This window comes from Amia ocellicauda, chromosome 3 (assembly GCF_036373705.1).
Source record: "Amia ocellicauda isolate fAmiCal2 chromosome 3, fAmiCal2.hap1, whole genome shotgun sequence".
NCBI lineage: Eukaryota > Metazoa > Chordata > Actinopteri > Amiiformes > Amiidae > Amia > Amia ocellicauda.
Window position 1 is genome coordinate 43,068,471 of NC_089852.1, and position 18,783 is coordinate 43,087,253.

Consider the following 18,783-nt stretch of genomic DNA (forward strand, 5'->3'; position numbering starts at 1 on the left):
TTTAAGCTTTGCATTTGCAATTATTAAAGTTTTGCAACATGCAGCAATTTTATTCTGATGGCAAAATGATGTCATTTATTTTTAATGACAACTCCATTAACCCAGGAGACCTTGAATTTACCATTTTTATTTTATTATACACATCTATCAATCCATTTGTGTATATTCACTCAGATGAGAGAACTTCAAACTGCACAGATGGCATAAGGCTAATATTTTTCCTCAAGGCTTTGAATAAAACAAGATTGGTAGACATTAATCTCTGTTTCATGAGCACCAGCACAGGAACTAATGAAATATTTAAAATATATACGGATATATGACTACGAGGATTGTAATTGATATGCATGCTCAAATAATTAGTAACTGTGATGTTTGCCTAAAACATTTAAAATGTGTTAAATGGTATAATACAAATCCAATGAAAAGTATCCCTATTAATATTAAGTTAGTAATAAGTTTTGAATAAAACCAAATTCTGCTGAAGCCTGTTCTGTGCAATGTGTCAATAAAGTCAGGTAGCAGAGAAAAGCAGAGAGTGAGACATTTCAACTGTATTCACCTCTTTATTACAGAAAGCATGATCAATACAAATATATAAATAAGATAATTAAATATAAAAATAGAGCAGTATTACATGAAAAAAATCAGTATTCTTATTATTATTTTTGGCTTTTTTCCTGTCACCCAAAATAAAATCCTGCTGCTTTGCTCAAAAGAGTCACCAGTAGTCTTAATCAGCTTGCGTTTCTTTAATATAAGTGGCTTCAGTACCAGGTATGAATATGCATCAGAGATATAGAAATGTGTACAAGTTCTGCATAAACCTGATAAACCCAGCAGTAAATAAGACGGTAATACTTTGGTACAGAATGCACAATACCTTTTGTCTCTCGAGCCATTTTTAAGTCACATTCAGCTCAGTATTAAAATGACTATCCACATTGTCAGGGAAGTAGGCATAAATCAATCTAGTGAGTATTTTATTTAAGGTAAGCTTTCCTCATAGATCGCTCTATTCAACAGAACCTCATCAGTATTATTAATACCATATTCCCTGCATGCATTGTGCAGAAGCAGTTTGTAGTGCCTTTACTATAGTGGGGACAATCTGAAAAGCTGGTTAGACAACTAACTGAACCGGAGTTCAATGTAAATATGTATTGGATGTTCACGTGCCTTTTGAATTGTCAACCCTAGTCACTCACCGGAGCCAACCAGGATGACGAGCCAAGCTTCTAATGGCCATTAAATGGTTATCTTAAACTCCACTAAAGAAGCTCATCATGAGAGGATTAGGTCTGCTATCAGGTTCCACTACAATACAGCCACAATGAGCAGCGAGTCAGAGATGAGATGGTGAGATTCTGTTAATTCGTCCGTATTGGCAGCTGAAGGCTCCTGTGATAACAGTTCAGTGTCTGGAAACCTGTTTGCAAAGGCACACATACACATAAACACTAAGGCCAATATACTAGACAAACAATGCTTAGTTTGCATTGTAAATAATACAATGAAACTCAAGAGTGTAAGTAAGTTCTAGTTACACAATGGTTCAGTGTAGTGTTAGTGGTTGATGATTATTTTTTTCTCGTCATCAGCTTTTGAATTCTCAGCAGAGATATAAGATCAGATGTATATGTATTGCTTTTGCAGTTGATCAAGTTGTTTGCAACTCTGATAATACAAAACATACCAACGATTCCATAGAGATTAAATAACTTGGCTTGACAGCAGCGATTCTTTAATAATAAAAGACACAGGTCAGCTGATGTGCGTTATTGGAAAGAGTTCAAGGCGCAGAGAATAGCTTCTGTAGGACTGAGACTGCAACTGGTATGATAATGGGCTTGGACTCACATAATGAAAAGTCACAACATAATCTGAGGTTTCATTATCATCCAGTAATGGAGCCGTTTGATCAATGGTGTGAGGGCTTTCCAAGGAATAGATGTAATTAAATAATGGCACTTAACAGTAATTTGACATATGATGTACGTAAATGTAAATTACAGGTCTTTGCGGATCGATGGCTGTGTTGTGCCGCTCTTCTCGTGGTCACTGGGTTAAATGCAGATGGAATTCCACTACAGCCAGGGGTGTCGAGCAGTCGGACCGTGGTTTACAAAAGTATTTGTGATCACCACCTCCCTGTTAGTGGTAACTGAGTATAGGCTGGTTGGTGTTACCCCCCAGGTACATGGCACACAATCTTACATTCACACATGCATCAGAGGAACACCATTTGTATCAGAACTTATATGCAGGTAGGTTCACTTTATCAATGTATCTTTAGGCAGCAAGGCTTCATATTTTTTAACAATTAGTAGAATAAGAACAACTCAATTAAGAGAATTTCTCAAAATTGGACCCATATATCTGTATAAAAAATAATAATCATTACCCGTACTTTTAGACTCAAAAGGAAAGTCATGACTTTTAAGACAGAATACAAGATAAAAAGGAGCATTTGTTGTGTTGTGCAAAACACAATAAGTCTATCTCCTCGTGCAAATGAACATAGGTTTCCATCCCTGGCCAAGGGAGAGGGTAGTCATAGGTGCAAATGACGTTACAACAGCAATAATAAACAATTATACAATAGTCATCCCCCGAAATTACATCAAAATTGTTTCCGAGACTGGAAGATTTTCCCAATAAACAATGTTAAAATGGGCAGGGTGGTGCCAGGCAATCAATTTTGATGGAGAAAAAAAAATATATATATATATATATATATTTATTATGATAGTTTTACCAAAAAATAAGACATTTTAAGGAGGAGGAAACACTTACTGTTAAACTGTAAACTTAAACTCTTAAACTGTAAAATAGAGAGCAGGGGGATGATTTTGATACAAGCTCTGAATACACAATCAAGCTCTGGGCGGTCTTGTCAGAAATACAAATGTACTAGTAGCCCAAAATCAATACAATTCTAGCCCAAAACCAGCCCAATATATATATTTTTCATGACAAACCTAAATCAATATATATGGTGTTTCCACTCTCCACTACATTTACATACATACATAAACCTTCTCTCCCATGCTTTAATATCAATCTTTTTGTATTGAAACCATGTACCCACAGCTGAAATAAATAACTAAAATCTGCAGCCTCAATAAAACAATTTGCGAAGAGTGCACCGACTTGCTAAACTGTCTGTAGAGCGCAGGTAGGTCTTGTATACAAGTGATTCAGTAGTGAAAGCCACATGCGCCTGCTAAGTGCAATGTTGCCGACGTAAGTCAGGGGGTGATTGTACTAATATACCAATGTGCTCGTGGGTATGTGCTTGTTGTGAACCACCAGCTGCTACTCTAGGTACGTGCTGATGGGATCACAAGATACATCCTTTTATATGATTTGATATTGACTGAGTAATATCTATAGGGAGTGTTGTAGCTGTTGTTCCCTGTAACACACCACAGCTGCGTTAGTACGTCAAGGCCGTGGGGCAGAAGGTGGGTCCCGATGCGAGCTGAAGTAGGCCGGGACCAGGTCTTATGGCAAAATTCAGTCTGCCCAGTCTTGGCTCAGCTTTACGCAGGATTGGCATCGGAAGGTTTTTATGTGATACACTTGAGGAGCATTGAAACAGTCCCGAGGGTCTAATTCTCATTTGTGCTGTCCTCATGTCAAACAGCTGTCAAGTGCCTAACTTTCCTGGTACCAGCTGGATACTGCGTTCTTCTGGGCAGCTCGCTTGGAGAGTTACTCGCTTGAACGACGTTGGGTATCTGCTGGAAAAAAGCACGAGAACGAAAACATTAAAATCTTACAGACTTGGCCATTAGACGTGTTGGGGTGTAGCAATGCAAACATCTGAAAGAAGTATATACAGACCAAGAGAAAGCAGGAGAACACAGTCATGTGTAAGAATATGTTGTGCATGTTTAAGCTGGAAAGTGAACCATCAATTATAACCCACAATACATCAGAAAGGGCAGTTATACAATCTGTCCTTCCAGCAAACTAGTCTTGTTCAGAATCTTGTCCAATATAGTCCATCGTGGGGTTCAAAATGGTACAATGCGTCCTATCTGAATGCAACAAGCAGGTCTGTGTAGAAGCTGCCGTGTCCAGTCTAGTATTCGCATCAATATAAGGTTATCTCTGATGCCATGGAGAACTTTCTGAATAATTCAAGAGTGATGAAGTGCCATCCTTTGTTACCTTTGTGTTATTCTTGTAGTTGCCATAGTCATTCAATGTTATACCAGCATAGGCATGATCTGTGAAAAACAAATACACCTTTTAGAGAAGATCAGCGTTTTTGTTTTTTTACATCTCTTTGGTTACCTCAAGTCAACAATGAATAAATTAAAGTAAATATCTTCTAACAACATTTGTGGTCCCCAAAACCCCAGGCTCTGCAAACACAGTGCCCTTCAGCACTGCCATTACCTTCACCGGCAGTGTTGTCCGTGGAGAAACCCCGATTAACTTCTCCCTGGGCTGGGAGGGGTTTGGCATTTGCTCTATTCTGAGCTCTCACTTGGGCGGCTTTCCTGTAAAGATGTAAGCAGTTATAATTAGGAAGGCTGAACAGGTCAAATGCACAAAAAAAAGAGCAAAATAATAATCATGAAAATAAAACACTTGGAGACCTTTCCAGCAATGGCTGCTTCTCAAACCGCACCTTGTCCTATTTGTCTAGGACGGACACCTACCCAAACCCAAGCAATCATTTACTGTTGTTGTTCATATTAGTTGAGAGCTATGGACACACCAAATACATGCTTATAATATAACCAAAAGGATCCATACTGCACTGTGCAGGTAAAGGTAGTTTGATATTGCTGTTCTAGTTACAAGTGCTTGTCCAACAAAAACACTGCAGTAGGTCTGGTGCATTGGTGGTGTTTTTCTTGAGTACCATTGGCTGATGTTTCTGTTCCCTTATTGGTTCAGCAGCTTATCACAGTCACGGGCTACGCATTCACAAAAATCCCTGCAAATGCAACGGAGCAGCCAACGACTTTTAATTAAACTACTTGAGCCAACTGCAAAAACGAGGAACTCGGATCAATACTCCAGTGCTCTGGATTTTGCTAATGGGAAACACCTTAAAGTCAGCACATGGACAAAGATTTAGATGCTCCATTCCCTCACTTTGTACTAGCTGGCATGCGATAGCGATTCTTAATTAAACAGAAGAAGCCAAAGTCACCTACGCTTCTGTTATTTCCACCACCCTTTATTATTTGGTTTGCCCATGCAACAGAGTTTTTCATTCAGTAAATGCTAGCTGCAAAGTTGCTGAATCAGCTACAGCACTGAATAAATGGAACTTTAAATTAATCTGGTGAAATGACATCAATTCCCTTTCACTTATGTTTGTTAAAATAGTTTTGCAGATGGTAGGGAGAGTACTAGCCAGAATCAAATTGAGATACAGCCAATATATCTCTTGTTCACAGCTTTTACCAATTAATTAGTTACAATGCCTGAATGCTGCGAAAATCAGAAACTCATTGTGCTTTTCAAGCTGTTATTCATTCCCCTCCTCCAGAAAGATTTCAGAGCTCAAGGACAAAGCCCTGCCTTCATCAAATGGTTGTCAGCCAGCCTGAATATCCACTTACCTCATTTCTTCCTGATAGTTGGGTCCTGAAAGAGAATGAAGCATGATTTTAATATGGAATATAATGAAGTAATTTGTCTTAGGAATCCGAAGGTTTTATTTGGTTTCTGTGCATTTGTGAATTAAAACAATGCAAAAGGTTTGATAACCTTACGAGACATATTCCAGTCCACACAAGTTTGCCTGTGGCCCTGAATGAACTTTCTCTGCGATAACAAAATATCTCTCAACCTTTGTTTGTTTAGAGATGTACAACTGTAGCCTGCAGGGAGTTATAAATTGTACTGCAAAAGACAACGCTAACCATTAATGAATTGTATCTCAAAGCACCATTGCTTTCTTCCCCTAGGGTCCATGCAGAAGTAAAAACAATTATATAATAAGCAGGCTCAGGGAAGTGGTAAGTGAATGGTATAACATATGCAATTATATTATATTTATTTTTTAGAAAACATGAAAGGAACCAAAACGGGTGCCATGAGCTACCAATCTACACTCACCTAAAGGATTATTAGGAACACCATACTAATACTGTGTTTGACCCCCTTTCGCCTTCAGAACTGCCTTAATTCTACGTGGCATTGATTCAACAAGGTGCTGAAAGCATTCTTTAGAAATGTTGGCCCATATTGATAGGATAGCATCTTACAGCTGATGGAGATTTGTGGGATGCACATCCAGGGCACGAAGCTCCCGTTCCACCACATCCCAAAGATGCTCTATTGGGTTGAGATCTGGTGACTGTGGGGGCCAGTTTAGTACAGTGAACTCATTGTCATGTTCAAGAAACCAATTTGAAATGATTCGACCTTTGTGACATGGTGCATTATCCTGCTGGAAGTAGCCGTCAGAGGATGGGTACATGGTGGTCATAAAGGGATGGACATGGTCAGAAACAATGCTCAGGTAGGCCGTGGCATTTAAACGATGCCCAATTGGCACTAAGGGGCCTAAAGTGTGCCAAGAAAACATCCCCCACACCATTACACCACCACCACCAGCCTGCACAGTGGTAACAAGGCATGATGGATCCATGTTCTCATTCTGTTTACGCCAAATTCTGACTCTACCATCTGAATGCCTCAACAGAAATCGAGACTCATCAGACCAGGCAACATTTTTCCAGTCTTCAACTGTCCAATTTTGGTGAGCCTGTGCAAATTGTAGCCTCTTTTTCCTATTTGTAATGGAGATGAGTGGTACCCGGTGGGGTCTTCTGCTGTTGTAGCCCATCCGCCTCAAGGTTGTACGTGTTGTGGCTTCACAAATGCTTTGCTGCATACCTCGGTTGTAACGAGTGGTTATTTCAGTCAAAGTTGCTCTTCTATCAGCTTGAATCAGTCGGCCCATTCTCCGCTGACCTCTAGCATCAACAAGGCATTTTCGCCCACAGGACTGCCGCATACTGGATGTTTTTCCCTTTTCACACCATTCTTTGTAAACCCTAGAAATGGTTGTGCGTGAAAATCCCAGTAACTGAGCAGATTGTGAAATACTCAGACAGGCCCGTCTGGCACCAACAACCATGCCACGCTCAAAATTGCTTAAATCACCTTTCTTTCCCATTCAGACATTCAGTTTGGAGTTCAGGAGATTGTCTTGACCAGGACCACACCCCTAAATGCATTGAAGCAACTGCCATGTGATTGGTTGGTTAGATAATTGCATTAATGAGAAATTGAACAGGTGTTCCTAATAATCCTTTAGGTGAGTGTATACTGTCCAGCTGTAGTGAGGATGTATAGAATTTAGATAAAATCAATTGTAAGTCTTTTAAATTGAAACTATTTTGTATAGACCTGGACCAGAATATGTAATTGGATATCATCCATAAAAAGTTGAATGCTAACTTACAGTCTTCATTTTTCTTTTGTATTGGACATGAACAGGAGGTGTGTATACCTGTCTAAAATTAGATCTCAGGGCCAAGGCATGCCCTTGATGTTAGTGCTAGCCCTGAATCTGTCAAAGAGATTATACAAGTTTAACACACGACTCAGGCACTTTTGTTATCACATACAAGCAACCTGTCTTCCAGCTGAGGATGCCTGTCCATTAGATGGCATTAGAAAACTGAGGGGTACATCTTCAAAAGCTGCCAACAATTCACAAATCGCTAGGCACACTGTATAGTGCATGACACGGTGCTCAGCAGTTGTCTATAGATACCTCTTTTCAATCACCTTTGGGAAAACAGTTTTTCCGTTTATTTGAACTGGTGCTTTAGATGCCAAGCAATTTGACGTCCAAATGGGAAAGTATCCAAGATTCAGGTCCATCGATGTTTTAGTTACATAGCGGCTACAATGTTATTATATTTAGTTACAAATACAATATATCTGGTGATTACGGGGTAAATTGATACATTGGTTGTGCACCTAAAATGCCACTGCCTTTTTTCCATAAAGATAAATATCTTAAATCGCAAATGTCATTACAATAATTTAAAGATCATGTATTTTGCATGTATGTTATTAATCTCATGTTCTAAATATCCCGTCTCTAAAGAAAAAATTCTGGAGATATTATCAATACGTTTTCTAGCAAGTTCCTACAAGCCACTGGTTAGAACTGATAAGAAACTAAAATCCTTTATGGTGTTATTGCTGATCTTCCCACCTGGGTTCATTTTTAAGGATACAGCATCACCTGGTGGCAGGGAGTTGTTTTTGTCTTACATGGAAAGTTAGGCAGTGCTAGTCCTGGAAGTCATTGTCACAGTGGAACTAATCCCCACCTGGTCTATTTTGGATTAAATGTATTTGGGAAAAGAGACGACTTTGAAAAAGGTTGATTTAAAGAGGATAGGGACTGGTTTGTCAGACCCAGGTCATTCAGAGCCACATGCTGTATTACAGGAGGGGTGTGTATAGTGACAGCCTTCCCTTGATCCTCCTTAAACTGGATTGAGGTCATAGGCGTTGACTCAAAATTCAAAATAATGGTTCCAAAGTCATTGATACAAAATTAATAATGCATCTATATTAATACTATAATGGTCAGTATGACAACAGTACCCTGACTACCAAGCTGATGGGCCTAGAAGCATTTCTTAGCAAAATCTCTACAAAGTGAATGTTTACCACTTCTAGTGTAAACTAAAGAAGAAGAATATCATAGAAATGACACAGTAAATTAAAGGCAGTTTGTGACGGAGGATGTTATGGGGAAAACTCTAAAATATATATAAAACTGCTTACTTGTTCTCTTTCTCCTTTTGCAGCAGAGCAAGATCAATAAGATGAGAAACAGTAACAACAGAGCCCCACACACGCTGCAAACGACCGCCACCAGCACCGTCGGGAAGTTTGTCACAGGAGCTGCAACGACATGACCGGCGAAGGATGAATATCCGCTCATTGTAGTAAGAGTTCAGAACAACTACTTTTAATTAATGAGTTCGAATCAGGGAAATGCTCACCTGTTTTGGTCACAGTCAGGAAGGCATTAGCTTGGAGAGGCTGAGACAGAGTGGGAATGGAAGCCAGGCAAGCGACGGAGACATTCTGAGTAGCGTTGATGGCGAGGGTGCTCGTCATGTCATACAGTCCACTGCTGGTCAGGGTGCTGCGTGTGCTGTATTTCCCACTGTCCACTGCCGAGCCATTTACCATCCAGGTTATAGTGGGCTTGGGGAGCCAGCCATTAGCCTGGCACAGGATGCTGGTCTGTGTATTCTGCAGCACACTCAGACCCTGGTTTGCAATCTGCAGTGTCCCATTCACTGGAACCAAAGAAAAAGATCCATAAAAATCGAGATTCTTTCATATTTCAAAATCTATATATACACCGATCAGCCATAACATTATGACCACCTGCCTTATATTGTGTAGGTCCCCCTTTTGCAGCCAAAACAGCCCTGACCCATCGAGGCATGGACTCCACTAGACCTCTGAAGGTGTGCTGTGGTATCTGGCACCAAGACGTTAGCAGCAGATCCTTTAAGTCCTGTAAGTTGCGAGGTGGGGCCTCCATGGATCGGACTTTTTTGTCCAGCACATCCCACAGATGCTCGATTGGACTGAGATCTGGGGAATTTGGAGGCCAAGTCAACACCTTGAACTCGTTGTTGTGTTCCTCAAACCATTCCTGAACCATTTTTGCTTTGTGGCAGGGCGCATTATCCTGCTGAAAAAGGCCAATGCAATCAGGGAATACCATTTCCATGGTCTGCAACAATGCTTAGGTAGGTGGAACATGTCAAAGTAACATCCACATGAATGGCAGGACCCAAGGTTTCCCAGCAGAACATTGCCCAAAGCATCACACTGCCTCCGCCAGCTTGCCTTCTTCCCATAGTGGATCCTGGTGCCATGTGTTCTCCAGGTAAGCGACACACACGCACCCGGCCATCCACGTGATGTAAAAGAAAACTTGATTAATTAGGCCAGGCCACCTTCTTCCATTGCTCCGTGGTCCAGTTCTGATGCTCACGTGCCCATTGTAGGTGCTTTCGGCAGTGGACAGGGGTCAGCATGGGCACCCTGACTGGTCTGCGGCTACACAGCCCCATACGCAACAAACTGCGATGCTCTGTGTGTTCTGACAGCTTTCTATCAGAACCAGCATTCACTTTTTCAGCAATTTGAGCTACAGTAGCTTGTCTGTTGGATCGGACCACATGGGCCAGCCTTCGCTCCCCACTTCGCTCTTTCCGACCACTTTTGATAGGTACTGACCACTGCAGACCGGGAACACCCGACAAGAGCTGCAGTTTTGGAGATGCTCTGACCCAGTCGTCTATACATCACAATTTGGCCCTTGTCAAAGTCACTCAGATCCTTACTCTTGCCCATTTTTTCTGCTTCTAACACATCAACTTTGAGGGCAAAATGTTCACTTGCTGCCTAATATATCCCACCCACTGACAGGTGCCATGATAACGAGATTATCAGTGTTATTCACTTCGTCTAGTCATCACAATTCAGTCCAGTGTGCATACAGATATACACATACATTATATATATTAATACAGCTTTACCTATAAAATATATAGATATATGTTCAATTATTTGTGACTGACTGTTTATTGTATAAACACAATTAGCAATATAGGGTCTTGCTGGTTGCCAGTATTTACTACACTTATGAACAAAGTATGTGATACTGTTTCCTGCACATTTAAAATGGTACATAATCATGTTGCTATGCTTGCTAGGGAATCTATAAATGACTAATGAGAACCAATCGAAATTCAGTATAATAATTCAATTCGGGTTCAGAATGAAAAAGTCACATGATGTCGGTCGATTCTGTGGAAAAACAAATTCAGATCGGAATCCTAAATCCCTATGGACTTTTCCCTGCGTCGTGTTAAAGCAACAACAACAAACAGCAGCCTGCGTGATGTGAGGTAGGTAAGGTGACCTTCATGTGATATTGATATGCCCGGTGGGATTCTTCATTCTTTGCTTACCTCTCACTTTCCTAAACCTGTCACAGCATGTTAGTACATCACAAATACTGCCCACTTTTAATTAAGTTCAGCCTGTATGTTTCAGAAGCTATTTAAAAACTGCAGACACACAGTTTTATTATTATTTTTTAATGTCAGCATTATAATTCTCTCTCAGGTGGTTTATCACATGGGCTACACCACCACCAAAACTTATCCCATTCATTTATTTCTGAAGTGCAGAGGGCAAGTGTTGAAATAAGATAAGAATGAGTCTTACAGAATGGACAAATACAACACAGGCAAAAGTCATGGAATCCAAAAAAACACCTTGTTGTCTTTCATTTCGCAAGTTTTGCACTGGACAGAGAAGCTTTATGTGTTTGTGCCTGGTCTGATTCTCTCTATGTGCCTCACCACGGCTAAAGGGTTTTATTACTCAATAAAGACTTAATTCTCCGGATATTTAATGGATACCCTCTCGCTTCTGCATTGCTCCTCCTCTGGAAAATTGTGGCTATGAAGGCAACATTTAATCTGTGAGAAGGATGAGCTTTGTCTACGCAGCCACATCTTCATTACTGCCACTCTTGCCTCTTTATATTAAACCTCAGCACAGGAGTAAAAAGCCTGCTTAATGTAAATTTACATTTCTGGATTGCATCAAGTGCTGCGATAGCTTTACGGCTGATTTCACTCCGTGTTGACAGCTGCCGATATATAAATATTTGGAACTGTATATACAGATCCGTATGGGATAATGAGAATAATGTAAAGGGAAAAAAATATCCTTGCTTCTTCAGACGATTTGTGGTCCTCAAACACCAATAAATCTGCATGAATGTTCCACAAATCACCAGCATACTTGCTGACTGTTCATTTGAAATGCCAAGATGCACGTTTAATTAAAAAGTCAGTCTGTATGGAAAGTTCTGCTTCTACATTTAAGCATTTTATCTACAATATACAATTGTTAATGGGTATACACGTCCGAGGGAATTTGCAGAACCATCAATAAGGAGTCCCAATAACTAATATATTAGTCAAAGGGTCAGTTTGTTTCCGTGTCCCTTTTCTCTTCTGCTGAGAATCTTAGGCCTCACTTCCCACACAGACAAATGAGTTTAGTTATAATGAAAACTGAAAAGCATTCACCCTATGGATTGGCTGAATGGACGTGGGGGAAGCTCCTGAATAATGATAATTCACTTTACATTTATTTAATTGCCATTATTATTCTACACTGTCCAAGTGAGAAATGTTGTTTAAAGAGTTGGAATTCAGCCCACATGTCAGTGGCAAAATTAAAGTCCATACTAAGCAAACCTCTGCCTGACCTCAATATTCCACAATTAATCTTAAGCATCATATCACCTTCAGTGGAGTTTATCTATAGTCTTAAGATTGCCCCGTCTGCTTTGTATCTCTAAACGAATTCAAACTATTTCAGAGATAAACAGGGGTTCCTTATTTCCCTGTGTGTTAGTTTAAAATACTTTTTGGTTGCACCCACTTAGTACAGATACATTTCTCCTACAGTACATCATAAATCATCCAAACAGAGGAGTTACCAAAGGAATCATTGCTCACCCTCCCCAGTCAGCAAGACATGGCTGTGCACCGAGTAATGGAACGGCTTCTTCATCTAACGATCAATGTTTCCCTGGCCAAACAGGAATGTAATGGTGATCCATGTCTACAACATTGCCAATATCACTGTGATTAGGATCTCTCTCTCCCTCATGGTAGTGATCAGGCTGAACAGGACTGATAACAATCATCACACTAACAATCATATGTACCTCACTCAGATTGGCCAAATTGAGCATCTTGCCATATGCTGTTTCAATCATAGTCAGGCATATCGTTGCAAGGTGTGTGTACAGCTCTCTATGCTCAATGCCACCTGTTTCAATTGGCTTCATTTCCGTATACTAAAGCAGCATTGGAAAGCAGAATCTGATTTAAATGTGTGAATCATATAATGTACAGCATAGGTTTGTCAACGGGCAAGGGAGGTGACAGTCCACTCTGGCCCCATATGGAATTGAATAAAGTATTAAAAGTTAAATATAAAAAATATATTAATTACAGACTGAGTTTATTAATGCACTTGATTTAAAATGCGGTTTTACATTAATTTAGACGTCCTCTAAAATGGAAGCAAGACAGTTACACTGGGATGCCATCCAGTAAGAAATGAAAGAAATTCAAATGATTCAAATTTATTTTTTTCTGTGTGTGTTTGAAAGTGGGGCATCCCATATTGTCTGGCTGTGCGTATAAACAGCAGAAATTTTGGATTGTTCTCCAGGCTGGTCTGCGGCAACAAATGGTTTCATCATAAAGTTATTGTTTTATTTGTGTATTTATTCATTGTCTGAAGGGCCTGAAATGAGTTTGTGTGCCTTTCATAACATAAATACACTTTCGGCTACACCCAACTGTGGAGATTTACTTTTTTTTTTCTTTAAAGATAACAAACTTCAAAATAGGAATATAAATAGATTTCACCTGCCCCTATAAAAGTGTGCCTGACTCCTGGAGGGCTAGACCACACCCTACCAGGGTCGGCAGTCCTGCTGATTTGAGATATTAATATTTCTGAAAAAAATCCCTTTCCAAGCCTCATCTAACTGGAAACAGAGGGGATTTCTTTGATTGACAAAATATGTAAATATTATGTCAAATACGGATTTGATCTAGCAATGGTTTTCACTCCACACATGATATGTAAGTATTGAAACCAAAGCTAGTATTATCATAACACAAACTACGTAAGGAGTATAAATAGCAATCAAGTGCACAGAACCCAAATTATCGACCTCTGTAACTTTGCTGTGATGAAGTGTGCTGGAGATTGGGCGTGTGCGGCCATCACAGATGTGCCATTAATCTCAGGGTGAGTAATGCGTCTGTCCTGTCTGACGTGTGGTCATGAGAGAGAGCAAAATCTGTATTTATAACAGCACTATCGATTCCCACCATAGCCCCTCAGTTCAAACAGCATTAATGTCATATGCAACAACAAAACAGCAGCTGCAGCAATCTCCTCTGAAGACACGGTGAAATCATTCCTCTATTGATATACACCCCAGTCAATGTATAGAATTAAATTTGCAAGAGCAAACCTTCACCAACCTTGATTAGCACTAGTCTTGGAACATTTGGAAGTCCAAGACTAATGCCAAGTTTGTGAGACCACCCTATTATGTGTAAACTATATAATCCTTAGATTCAAATACAACTGGAGAATCTTTGAATGAAAGAACAGCAAACAATGGCCAACTATTTGGTCTACCTGTTAATTGTCAATTTAAAATTCATATAATATTTTCCTCTTTTTTTTGTCAATGGCTACTTTCTATTACTTTCATCTACTTTGGTTTGATCTAAGCCTGTGGCAGTTGAACAAAGTTCTTGTTCAAATGTACTAAAAATAGAAAATCTTTCTGCTACAGCCTAAATAGACTCTAAACCATTTGCAAATTAAAGTAGACGGCTGAATGACAGTTGGCTGGCTTTAATGTGGCTTTAAAGGCAGGTAGACGAGCAAGAAATCAACTCTGAGTCAAATCCTATCCAAACTTTTCTGTGTTGATGAGTTTATCCTTCACCTCTCTAGTATCTACGATATTTGTTCCTCAATGTTTCTGCAACCTAAAGTATTGTTTCCATGGTTGGGGGTAAGGACATTAAAGGTTTTCTACACAAGGGAATACTCTGTCAGTACAGCAAATCTTTTGAAAGAGAAAGAAAATTATAATAACAAAAGTGCACCAACCTTGGACGGACAAACTGGCATTCATTTGCCCGCCATTTTGTAGAATACAGGTGACGGTCCCACTGTCACTACGTTCAGTTTGCAGGATGGTAAGCTCTGAGATGAAGGAAGTTGTAGTGGTGTAGTTATGTGCCATGTACCTGTTGCTGTTTACAATTGGGCCATACTGCTTTGTAATTGTCAGCACACTGTATTGATTTATATTCCAGATCAGGACAGTCCAGTCCATAGTGAGGGTGCAGTTGAAACTGGCGGGCTGGTTGACCAGAACATTGGCATTCTGAGGGCCTTGCAGGATCTGTGTAGCATCTGAGAATGGAAAGACTTGAGCATTAATAAATAGACAATATTAAACTGACAGATATTTGTAATGGTGAATGTTTTTAATGGGACTGGTGTGGTATAATTGGAAGAGAGGTATCAATTTTCTAGTGAAGAGGCATTGTGGGAATTCTGTCTGCCACATATGTGTAGTGAGATTTTCAGACGAAAACAATGTAAAAGGTTCAGTTTATTATGCTGTCCTTCAAATTATGGCTGGATGGTGCAAATCTAAACCTGACTCAAAGATTGGGGGTGGGGGTGCACCCCAATGTAAGACCTGTCGTTCTCCCCTTTCAACCCTGCAGATTGGAGCAGAATTTGGCACCAATGCGATTCAGTGCAGCGTGGATTTATTGTAAATGGAAACAAGACTTATTAAATTACCCACAAGCTACCAAGCTCCTGGGTTATATCATACTGTCCTGATGAACGGCACAGGGTTTAAGTAGCATGTAAAGACTTTAATTACTTTCAAAGGAGACGGGGTCTGATTAATAGAAGATAAACTGAAGCAGAGGAGCATTAATAATGGATGGGAGATAAATAACCAATGTGAGTAGCATTTAACTTTCTTCCCCGAGTGATGAACTTTTCGCAGGTTTTAATTTAAACGACTCTTCTGTAATTAATTTTTGTAATTGCGGATGTATGGGGCAGAATATAGATGGGTTGTATGTGACATTTGCATATGTTTAAAGCAAATGTGTGCGCATCCCTGGGGAAGACCGCAGCTGCACTTACATTGTCTTGTGCGCCGGATAAACAACTGCCTTTTGAGTAACATACATCTGCGTTTAATTTAATCCTATTCTCCACTTGACAATATGACAATACAAGAAATGAACTGAAGAAATGTCAAATTCATGGCAGCTATGTTGACAAAACTTTCCAAGATTTCGATATATTTATAAATAAATCAACAAGAGGAGAACATCAGGGAATTTAGTATTAATCAATTACTGATTTTTCTTAATCCAGTTATAAAATAATCTATAGCTTCATAAATATGCGTTTAACATGTAAAAACGAACCTGCTCCTCCTCTCTGATCAGCTCTTTGGTTTTGTTTTTTTGGGTTAAACTTGGGTTAGGGGTAGAGTTAGATTTTCCTGTAAATTAGGCTTTTCCCCAGTTAGGGTTATAGTTTTTCTGGGTCAATTTGGTGTAACTTCAAATTCAAATTTTGGCTGGACCTTATGTTCTGGTAATTTGGGTTTATAGTCCTCATCCCTCACAACAAAACAGGGATACGTTTACACAGATTTATCACCTTAAATTTGAATTTACTATTGGGTAAATCCTTAGAGTCACTATGTGACAAATATAATCTCCCAGAATACATCCTACCCTACTGGAGCTGATCACCTGAAATTGAGACCTTATCACTAACAGGAAGTCACGATTTAAAAACTCACCTATAGCTGTTTGCAGGAAAAATACCAAGCAGATAGAATAGTGCATGGTGCCCTGGAAATGGTCACGTCCACATCAGAAGCTGAAAGGAAGAGGAGACATAAAGTGAGACGCAGAAGAGCAATGATTTCTTCTTCCTGCTTTGCTTTACATTTTGGAAGACTGTTCAGGTTTCCCCGTTTGGTCTCTTTAACAAGGCAATTTAGATAAAGCATACACTCCCAGCATTATCTGAGCTCTCCTTTTGCCTGAAAAAAAAATATATCTTAATCATATTGATATTTCACCTCTGTAGATGAGGATAAATAATGCATTCAAGGTTCCTGCCAAGAGTATGTGAATTCATGATGATTCCCAATGAATATCGTCTCCCCTAGTCTTAATGTTAAAATCAATTAAATATTCACAACATTAAATATTAACAGGTGTAATATTTCATGATATTTCAATGAAAATGTGGTTAGCCAAATAAGGATTTCCACCCATTGCGATCTGTGTTCTGGCTGGATTTATTGGAATAGAAAGCCAATGCAGATGGTTGGGTATGCTGTGCAGATTAAGGTTTAGAGTGGAGATAAGATGCATTATTGGCCCCCACTTTACAAGGTCTTCTGAGTGCACAGAGACACCAGGTAGGTCTGATAATCGTATTGTTAAAGCAGCTGTTTTTTATTTTTGTTTTTTGTTTTTAGAAAAGCCAGAGGACAGGAACCAAGCAAGTACAGATTCTGTTGGACTGTTGTGATCACAGTGGCGACAGTATCTCTGGCATGACCTTGTGTGGAGAAGAACAGGTGTTTCAGCTTCATACGTCACCAGCTATGGCCACACCTGCTTAAGTAACCTCTTATGGCATCTAGTTCTATTGTTGAGGTTTTGACATTCCTAAATCCACACCACACTCAAACACACCAGTTTGTTGTCATGCAGGTTGCATGTCATAAGCAGTCAGACACTCCACCTCGAAACCAGCCTGAAGCTCTTCCAGTACGTTGAATCACCATCAAATCATGTATATACCAGGATATATATTTATTTGTTTTTCCCTGGTTAGATATGAAGCATAGCTGAGCTTGAATGTATGACAGTTCCTCCCTGCCCATAAAATGCTAAACAAGTTATGAATAAACAGCTCAGACCGGAAGAACCACCTTTAGACTGCAAGAACTTAATTGTATATTAGCGGCAGAAGTCTGTGCCCGATACTGTACAAACAGAGAACCGAGAAGCCGCTTTTTAAAACCTTTACGGTTTTAAGATCATTCGAAAATAATTTCTATGATTTTTATTTATTTGTTAAGAGTGGCGGCAATAATTTAAAAGGAAAACAAGATAAGAGATGAGTCAGAATCCACAAAGGCCTTCATTGCCATGGTTTTCCACTACACCTCCCTTAATTGTTCCCCTAGTCAACAGTCTGATTTCTCCTCTCTACACACTCAGTATGTACAACCGGATATTCATCAGTTACACTTACCTTAATAGTGGCAGCAGCAAAAAGCTTCCTCCAGCAAGCTCCATGAATTAATCTATAACAGCTTCTTTTAATACACTACAGAATAATACTGACTGTTTAAAATATTTGTGCAGGGGGGGAAAAGAGTGCAGTCAACTAAAACGGCCTAAAGCCTTCAAGTTGTCCAGCCACTGTGTGGCAAAGGATAAAGTCCACCTTCTGGCAGCAATGAATAACTAGGGATTTACAATATGAATTATACAGAGAACAAATGTGTGCTTTCAGTTTGTTGGCTCCACCTACTGATCAGTCAGCCAGTCAAAACACTTCTCTCCACATTTTACTTAACTTTGCATACACCCAGAGTCATGAAAGGGCATAGACCGAAACTACAGATTAACAACCGTAAAGACCGATATCATTCCCAGTGGCAACCAGGGTAAGGTATGAGCCCAAGAGATTACCATTTCAAGTGTTATCCTCCCATCTGTCCCTACAATTCTCCACCTCATTCTCACAGAGACGCTTTAAGGATCTTATTCAGCAGGGCAATTTGTATCGATTGAAAGAATAGGTCGCTTCTCAGGCAAACAATCATGCTGCAGTTTCATAACTTTCAGAGATAATAAGAAACAAGGTGCTGGCAATATACATCTGCTACTTGCTTGCTTGGTTTTCCCCAGCCCAACTATTTAGACCAGCCTACATTATGTAATAGCTTTGTTTTCCTTTTCTCACCACCTTTTGTATTTAAGCCAAATATGTATATACTTTTTATGCAGTTCCAGTGGGTGACCAGAATTGTTATCACTGGCATTGCCT

At 39.7% G+C, this 18,783-nt stretch overlaps 1 protein-coding gene across 2 annotated transcripts; it reads right to left on the reverse strand.

Moving 5' to 3' along the window:
* Positions 1-546: 546 nt before the first annotated feature.
* Positions 547-18,216, reverse strand: igsf5b (immunoglobulin superfamily, member 5b). Of its 2 annotated transcripts, none has more exons than XM_066699599.1 (9): positions 17,983-18,216; positions 16,508-16,587; positions 14,770-15,078; positions 9,012-9,314; positions 8,791-8,910; positions 5,592-5,616; positions 4,411-4,514; positions 4,180-4,238; positions 547-3,743 (listed from the first exon to the last, which is right to left on the reverse strand). In XM_066699599.1, the coding sequence occupies exons 2-9, from the start codon at positions 16,551-16,553 to the stop codon at positions 3,642-3,644; spliced, it is 1,068 nt and encodes a 355-aa protein (XP_066555696.1). In that variant the 5' UTR covers positions 16,554-16,587; positions 17,983-18,216; the 3' UTR covers positions 547-3,641. The 2 variants fall into 2 exon arrangements, with proteins under 2 accessions (XP_066555696.1, XP_066555695.1); XM_066699598.1 differs by having other exon boundaries at positions 547-3,746; positions 17,983-18,214.
* Between the last annotated feature and the right edge of the window lie 567 nt (positions 18,217-18,783).